This window comes from Hylaeus volcanicus, chromosome 2 (genome assembly GCF_026283585.1).
Source record: "Hylaeus volcanicus isolate JK05 chromosome 2, UHH_iyHylVolc1.0_haploid, whole genome shotgun sequence".
In the NCBI taxonomy this organism is placed as follows: domain Eukaryota; kingdom Metazoa; phylum Arthropoda; class Insecta; order Hymenoptera; family Colletidae; genus Hylaeus; species Hylaeus volcanicus.
Genome location: NC_071977.1, coordinates 31,740,874 through 31,749,818, shown reverse-complemented (window position 1 = coordinate 31,749,818; position 8,945 = coordinate 31,740,874). Strand labels below are relative to the sequence as shown.

General features: G+C 45.6%; 1 protein-coding gene across 3 annotated transcripts in view; it reads left to right on the top strand.

Moving 5' to 3' along the window:
• The window catches only part of LOC128872276 (serine/threonine-protein kinase N), a 35,932-nt gene that overhangs the window by 11,087 nt on the left and 15,900 nt on the right, over nt 1-8,945 (top strand). For all 3 annotated transcript variants that reach the window (XM_054114785.1, XM_054114784.1, XM_054114786.1), the window contains exon 4: nt 8,564-8,667. In XM_054114785.1, the coding sequence (XP_053970760.1) occupies nt 8,564-8,667 (104 nt within the window). The remainder of the gene's footprint in view (nt 1-8,563; nt 8,668-8,945) is intronic.

Genomic DNA, 8,945 nt, shown 5'->3' with positions numbered 1-8,945 from the left:
GGTCAAATTTGAAGATCACGAGTCTGACTCGTGGTGAAAATTTTAGGCCAAATTCGAAAATCACGAGTCTGGCTCGTTGTATACATTACACTTTAAATTAAACGCTCTTGATAATTTAGCGCAGAAAAAGTATATCGCCGTGTATATTAAATGTCCATCGAAACTTGCAATTAGTATCAGTGAAGTCTGCGTTAGTCATTTCTGTGGGATTAATGCAATTGCAACCGGTTCAGATTTCGTCTAGATTTCGATAGTCGAGCCTCGCGACCTCAGCCTTATTATTTCATTAAGGACTCGTTTACTCGGCGTGGATGAGAGTCTCATCATGAGACACAGGACTCGGGAGAAAGTATAATTCCCTCCTTTCGTCGGCGGAGTCCGAGGTAGCCAATAACGAACGCCGTGCACGAGTCACTCGATTCACTTTCCAGTTCTTCGGGTTTCTACGTGCGTGTAATACGCATTCTCCGCGGAGGGACAGTGAAAACGCTCCGTTGCGATATATACAATTTATACGCGAGTAATACACACGATCCGGAGCACGTTACGATCGTCCGTCGATCGAACGATCGCACCCCGGACCGTTTCCCAAGCGCTTCGGACTCGATTTTATTTATTTCTTCGCTAAAAAGTTCTGTCACCTACTTCTGGTTGACGCGTGACGACTAATGTGTTACGGCGTAAGGGTTGAAAAATAAATTTTATAATCCATGAAATCTAAAAAGTGTACATTCGTACGCTTTCTCTGGAAAATGTTGAAAAGAGGAAACGAGACAAACGTATCAGCAAACTTGAGATTTATTCAAACCCAAGGGTTTTGCCCATCACTGGTTACGGTACCGTTGCTTATTTAGCCGGCGGCAGTCTGGCCAACCGCCTTCGATGTGTATCGAGATCGCGTTTCAGCCCGAACCGAACCCACGCTTTCGCATTCCGTGCTGTCGTGTATCGGAAGGGCCCCTCGGGCCCTCCCTACTCCCGTCCTTGTTTAGGGACTACCTGGACCCCGTGGTCGGCGAGGTGTTGCGACAGTTCGCGGGGCCCGCGGGAACTTTAGAAATTTAATGATCCCGTGGCTAGCAATAGAGATATCGCGACACGCATGGATTGCACCCTGACTCCTCTACGTTTATCCTGCCTTGGGGAAATTACGATAATGTCGTTGTTCAGTGCACGAGGCCTCTGTATTTAGCGAAGTAACGGTTCGTTCAGCGGTTTTCCTCTTGCGCGGTTTTAGAACACGGGGTAACGCTGTCGAAAATTCGCCAAGGACAGGTGACGTTGAAGAACTAAAGCTAATGGTACATATTTTTAGGGGCAGACAGTTTATAGTTTGTACAACATTGAAACAATTGCTATTGTCTGAAGAAATACATGAAGAAATATAGCCACTAACGGGAGGATAACGCGAAGCAATTGTTATGTCAGGAAACGTTAGCCTCTTTCCATGTTTAGATAATGAAATTTTTTTATCGACTTCGTGAATTGCTTCACGCGTGGAGTTAAAAGGAGCAGCGGAAAAGTGTTTCATCGAAGCAGTGCCCATAGGTCAAACTTGAATATCACGAGTCTGGCTCGTGATGGAAATTTCAGGCCAAATTCGAAAATCACGTGTCTGATTTGTGCTAAAAATTTTAGATCAAATTTGAAGATCACGAGTCTGACTCGTGCGTCCCAGTTATCGTTATGGAAACGATAAAAAATAATGGATAGATCAGGGAATCTGAGAATGAATTAAATAGTCTTCGATCAAAAATACAAATCACGAACACGAAAATTGACTCGATCGACGCGTATCACGGCTAATCTGGCAATACTTGGCGCCAACGTTTATTTCATCGGTCACCGACCAACCATACGTTTCAGGATAATAAAGATACGCGTCTTTTGTTCCGCGACATGGTAATCGTGTTTGAATACGTACTCCATCGTCAAGGATTGATAAAAAATGGCGCCAGTGAAAGAGCCCGAGGAACGAGCGCGTACGAAGTCAATTTTACACGATATAAACACAGATTCCAATTTGTAGCCCATAAAGTAATTCTTATACGATCCGATAACGGGCCCCAATCGAATCCCTCGCAACTTCATAAATTTCACTTTACCGCGCGGACTAGTAGTCATTCCGCGGCCACGATACTCGTTTCCGATTAAAATCGAGAAATACCGGTACGTATCGCGTGCTGGAAAATATGGTTCGTAAAACTTTCTTATTTTATCGACACCGACTACGCGCGTCTTTCTTTCGGTCGTTATCGTCTCTTACTCAACGTGGCTCGTTTGAACGCGCGAACTGACGCTAGATAAACGCAACCGCGTTACATAATTCTCTCGTCTCGTATCGCGAATCGCGTCGACCCATGTGTGTCGCTCGAGTCCCGGCTGATCGCGATGATCGTCGCGCTTCGAATTCGGCCATCCACTTGGCAAATTTCGATGGAGGAAATTGTTCGAAAAGGTTCAAGGAAATTTAATATCGGCATTTCTGATTGAGAAATTATTTTATTATTTTATTTATCGATATAAAATGGATATCGTAGATTCGTATTAATTAAAGAAGCAAGTAATTTCGAGAATTAGTCATAGAGAATGAAAAGGCGATGATATATCTAGCTGGAGTCTCTTTGGAGACGAGGAGTAAACAAAGGAGAAAAAAAGGATCGCCTATACGAGTTTATCATTTCATTGGGAAAACTTCGCATCGCGGAGCACACACGGTCTGTTATCCTTTCACTGGATGGCCTGTAAACCTAGGCCAGCGCGAACTTTATCGCACACAGACTCGGTTTCGCGTGCCTTCGACGTTTGCGTTTAACGTCGTCCTATTTTTGCCTCGCGTCTGAACTCGCCGCAGGGGCGGAAGTTACGCAATTTTTTCCCAAGCGGAGCTCTAGTCCGCCAAAAATCTCTGATTACCACGTCGACTGCCAGGCTAACGCTCTCGAAACTTTCTACCGTCGTTATATTTTATTTACGATATATCGCAAACCACATTATCGATCGCATTTATCGTGGTATTTATATTTGTAACTTCACCGAAATTCGTAAATATTAATTCGTAAAATGAATAAAATGAATAAAATGAATAAAATGAATAAAATGAATAAAACGAAAAGCAGAAGTAGAGAGAAGAGCGAGAGTAAAGAATTTCCTGGCAATGTGCATGATCGAAGGATTCGCGTATTCCAGGTATGTTCGTGTCGTCGTTGAGTGACACGATAAAAATCCGAGATCGATAAGTCGTCAGTGAGTCACGAATTACAAAAGTCTCGTAACTCGCGTGCACCTGTATCAGCTCGCGAGTATTATAGGCCACGTCTCGACGCCCACGGTCGCCGAACGAGAGAAAACTACCCATAGATTTTGCCGATACGCTCTCCGGTTCCATCATCGTTATCGATACCGGTCGAAGGAACTATTTGGCGGTGCCTCGTTGGAAGGTTCGTCGGCGTCGATGAATTCTTTGGCTCGATACCGATACACCTTTGTTCGAAACGTTTGTTTATCAGAAAGAGACGTGGCGATCGATTCATCCTGCATCGTACGGTCGGAACGATACGGTATCCTGCATTTTTTCGCGATTACGTGTCTATCTAGGAAATCTATCTGATATCTGATTATCTGTCTGATACAATTAATTCCTCGATGGAAGTGAAACGTTCGATTAACCGACCAAATGATTATCGAAGTAAAAAACGAAACATGAAGCAACGTTGGATTCCGGTAAGAAGACTTTACAACGCGAGCCTTTCCATCGAACCGGTCGCAATTATTTTTATAACCGCGAACGGTAGCTCTCGTGCTAATAACTCGAACGTCACAATGTCACTGAACACTTGCGGTTGCTTTGCGTATTGATTCATCGACGTTTCAGAGTCAGGGCTTTCCTTACGTCGCGGGGAAAAATATTTCCACGCGTCACCGTACAAAAATACCTTCGACGTGATTAAATATATTTTTACATCAGCACTCGTGAACTTTGACAACATTCCTCGACTGCGTAGCTTTCGATTGCCTCGGAGCGAAATTGTATTCTCATAAAAAAACGTTCGGAAATATTCACGCGGCAATCGACGCGTTAATAGGAGATTTAATCGGTAAGCTCGGCTGCGTTCGCGTCGCGATCTCAGCTTCTGCCGTATAGTCACGGTTAATTATTTTAATCAGTCCCGTAATAAGGATGTTGCAGGCTGCGCTACATCCCTTTTTGCGAGGCAGGAACAATTACTTCTTACATATATTAATATATGCCGTAGGAAGTCTAGCTCCCCGGTTTACGGTGTGTGAATCGAGGAGAACGGCTCTATTCGAGACGCCTCGATCGTGAATGGACGACGAGAGTCGCTCGAGTGGAGAGGAAATCGTGTTACAGCTTCTAGGCATCGCGGATTAAAATTTTTAATTTCCCTCGAATACCGTTTCCCGCGGCGTCCATTAATCCTTCGGTTGCGGTACGCTTCTGCTCGTTAACGCGTTCCAAAATCCTGCGTATATATTTTCCTTGTCGTTTCGAAAGCAAATGTTGCGTACGCAGTCCAGAGGATCGCGGTTCGTTCACAATAGAACTCCGTTTGTCGTATCGACTGCCAGATTAATAATAATAACACTTTATTTACGGGCAATCTACCCTTGATATCAAGTACAATGTAACGACAATGACAACAAGAAAAACAAAACCAAAATGGAGACGATTACGATATCTTACAACGTAACGTGTTCAAACTTGTCAAACGTGTACAAATAATCGTCGACATTCTTTTTAGGCTGAATCTGTTTTTTCTTTCGGAATTAGAATAAGAATCAGAAACGTTGCGATTCAAATTTTTTCCGCGCTTTCGTCTTCTCGAGTTCTAACCGATCCTTTGAAGCCTCGGAAAATTATACACGCTCGGGGAGCTCGGTGTCGGAGCATGTTCATCCCGTTTTGCCTCGGTCTCGAGGGGATGCACCCGTTGCACCCCGGCGTGAAGGATAACTTACAGGTAAAGGGAGGCTTTGCGTGTTTCTTTTTGGAAAGCGCGCGCGCAGGAGCGCGTCGATAATTCCATTCATTGTTTTCGGGCGCAATGGGACCGAGGAGGAAGCGTGCAGAGGGAGAGAGCGTGGAGTTTCGCAGTCTGGAAACAAGGAAAGCCTTTGTCGTCGCCCTCTCGGGTCGCAGAAACGGAACATAATGGGGCACGTGTTCTGGTACCGCGCTAATGACACGGTTTCGCGGACTCCTCGATACCGCATTGTCCCCGCCGTTCCGTTTCTCTTTTCACGAATCGTTTCTCCTGCTTTGCGAACCGTCCATTCGATTTCGTTTCGTTTCAGTTGCCGTGGAACCCTGTGGTCATTCGGCTTTGAAGCGATCCTCTTTTCGGTGCATAAACGTTCTTGAAAAATTACCGCACCACAGATGAAACGGACAAGTTATTAAAAAAAAAAAAATTATGTAAAAAGATACTCTATTCGTCAAGATATCCTTCTGCCTCGGCGAGTCTTCCTCCAACCGATCGCTCTTTCCTGGCGAACGTGGCGACCTTGGTTGAATTCGTCGAGCCAAACCAGTTCCAGTGGCGATACTCCTCTACGTTTCGTCTTTTGCAAATTGTTCCTTCTTTTGTCTGGTTCGCCGCGCATTGTACTTGTCCATCTCACGTTTTCTCGTTTCGCTGTGCTCGTTTCTGGAGAACGTGTCCTGTGTGCTTGAATCGATCGAGCCGATCCGCGTCCAACGATCCAGCTAAAGTCTCCTGTATTTTCGAAGGTGCTGTAGTTGTCCTGGAAGGCTTGCTAAAAAGGGTAAACAATTATATTATAAATATTTGTTTACGCTTCCAATGACTACTTCCAGAACTCTGAAAGTAACGCACGCGTGCCAGTATCCCTGAAGAGATTAAAATCCTCCGAAGAGGACCCAAAGGAAAGGGAAAGGACGTACCCCCGTAATTGTTCTGGACAACTTACCGAAAAGCTCCTGCCTTCTCTTTTGTCGTCTAGAACCCGTCCTCGTTGAATTCGTGGTGCTCGGCGGCGATTCCGGCGACGGTACTCCCGCATGCATTCCTATGGCCGATATCCTCTCTTTCTCTCTGTCCCGCTCCGTGGCTTGCCTTATTCGGACATGTCAGGCTAAGCGTGTGCACCTCGACGGTGCAAGTGCGGTCGTCCGTGCACAGGCGTCGCGCGTGCACTTACTTACGCGTCGCTTTGTCGGCGGTCATGCGCGCACGTTGCGCTCGCGTCATTACCGTTGTTTTTCGTACGGATGGATAAACCGTCGCGCTTACCGACGATAAATCATTTCGTGGGGCCTTCGCGGTCCGCCGAGCTCCCAAAGAAATTTCGTCGGGCAGCTCCGACCGAGGAAACCGCGCGCGTCAAATTTTAAATTTGTATTATTCGAAATACGGTAAAGTTTCCGGGACTGAATGCTGGAGATGGTTTCTGCGCATTCACGGAGACTTCGCCGTATATTCGAACAGGAAAAACCCAGAGAGCAAAGTAACGCGATATCGCACCACCGATAAACGAATCTCGTCGCAATTTCATAGAATCGTGGGTCGATTCCATGCTCCGAAAACTCGCAAGTTCTCGAAACCAATCGTTGTCGTTCCATCCGTCTCGTTCGCTCGGAAGTTCGCGATGTATAGACTTGCCGATCACGCAAACGAGGGGATCGAGGGTTTCGACGGTGTTCGAAAGCATACGTCGCTCGGTGCACAGGAAATCCGCGTACGCCGCACGCGGCGCGTATAGGTAATATCGAGCGTGTGTCCGCGATGAAAAAAGGTATCGGGGCGTGCCCCGCCGTATCAAAACGGTAGCCGCGTACGTTTCGCAAACAACGTCGATATAATTACGCAAGTGGAATTGATTGCTGTAATTGTTCGGTGTTCCGGCTCGCCCGGAAGCTGTACTTATAATTCTGACACTCGTGTTTCAGAAGGTTCCCGCGGCGCGTTCGCGCGGTCTACTTTCGGATCGTCGTTTCTACGTTCTATCGTTTCTACGTTCTATCGTTTCTACGTTCTATCGTTTCTACGTCGATCGCTGACGCCTAGGTTGACGAAGTTTTAGGAGGCGGGAAGGAAAAGGAGAATTATTTTGTAAAATGCAAACTATGGAAGAGCGGTGTATCGATGCACATGGGATTTAAATAAGACCTCGGTCGCCACGTCTAAAAAGAATTTATTGTAACAGCGATATCGCCGTTTCATGTAAATAAGACAGGCCCGTGATTTCATAGCGCGCAGCCTTAATTTACGCCCGTTTAATTACGCCATAAAGGATAAACATTAAATCCAACGCCTCGAAGTCGGGATTTATGAACCGCGGTCGGTTTTAATCGCGTTCTCGCGAGGCTCCGCGCGTCTCGCGTTCTCGCATCGTGTAAATCACGCGTTTCCCTCGAGCACGCATTTATTAAACTCAAAGGGAATCTCGCGCGAGCAACCGTCGCATTAATTTTTCGATGCCAACGAGATTGGATTCTAGAACTATTACATGTTGCATAAAAGAGACGGTTGTTTGTATTTCCCGAAGCAGGATGTAGCGTCATGTTTTTTCCCAAACTATTCGATCGGAGAACAAACGAATGCACGCCGATTTTATCCGTTGGGCGTTATCAGAACGAAGTTGTTACAATGTGTTGTGGGAATACCACGGATTGTCGACTCTCTCGATTTCTTTATTTCTGCCGAGGTCAGGAATAACGATACGCGATGTTTCTGTTCGGTAGCTCGTAACGGTCTGCCCATCGATCGCTACCGTAGTCCCATGAATTATGTCTTTCGCGTGCGTACGTATACGCGTGTTGTTTCCTAGCTCTCCAACAGAAATCTTGGTTATCCCTGACTCGTGGTAACCAGCACGTTCGAAACATCGTTGCCAACCGAGCGAAAAGTGGCGATGGGAAATTCGCGGGTAACGGTGTATACGGGACACAAAGAAGAGCAGCACTCTTTCTACGCTTATATTATACTCGGCGAGGTACATTAAACACGTGGGAGCCTCTAGACTCTGCGATATCTCTAGTGGGTTACAGGAAGTGGGATTCGAGTACTTTACGATTTCACTATTGGACACTCGAAACTCTCGGATGTAACGAGACGTGCTTACGCGAACTAACGCCCACGCCGTGCCGAGACGTACAATCTAAACAATATTTCAACTTAATGTTCAGGTTTTCGTGGACAAAAGCGTCCGCCTTGTCTCCTTTATCGGCGTCGCTTCGCGCTGACGGTGCCACGATGCGAACTAGTTTCAGACAATTCATATAAAAACAAATTTATAAAATTATAAAATTTCAAACGATACCAAAGGCTCCTTAACTCGATTCGTAAATGTATATTTATTTTGAAAAGAAACGTAATTACGAAAACAATGATTACAGACCGCTGCGAGATCGGTAGATTTTTGTTCGATAAAGGCTGAACTCGCTCGCGCTTGTACCAACGCGCACCGTCGTTCGAAAAATCCGATGAAAATACAATCGAAGGATTTTTTCGCGATCAAACTATGCTGGATTGGATCAAGAGGCGGCTTTTTTTATTTTCAACGACTATTTTCGTTTCAGACACGCCTCTGTCACCGATGGGGCCGTCGTCGCCGAGTCAGGAGGGTCTATTCACGGATCTTCGTCTTTTGTCCTTGGAGAAGCAGCTCAATATCGAACTCAAGGTAGACGTAGTTTATCGAAAAGAAATGCAACGGACGAAAAATTAGATGCCAGCTCGGACTCGCTATCTGTATTTAAAGAAGGGTGCCGCGACCGAAATTGGCTACCAGTAATTATTCAGACAAAATTTTGAAATGTTGAGTTCGCGTGTTCGAGTTCAGCGTTAAAAACTACATAAAGGTACAAAGTTTCAAAATTTTGAAATGTTGAGTTCGCGTGTTTGAGTTCAGCGTTAAAAACTACATAAAGGTACAAAGTTTCAAAATTTTGAAATGTTGAG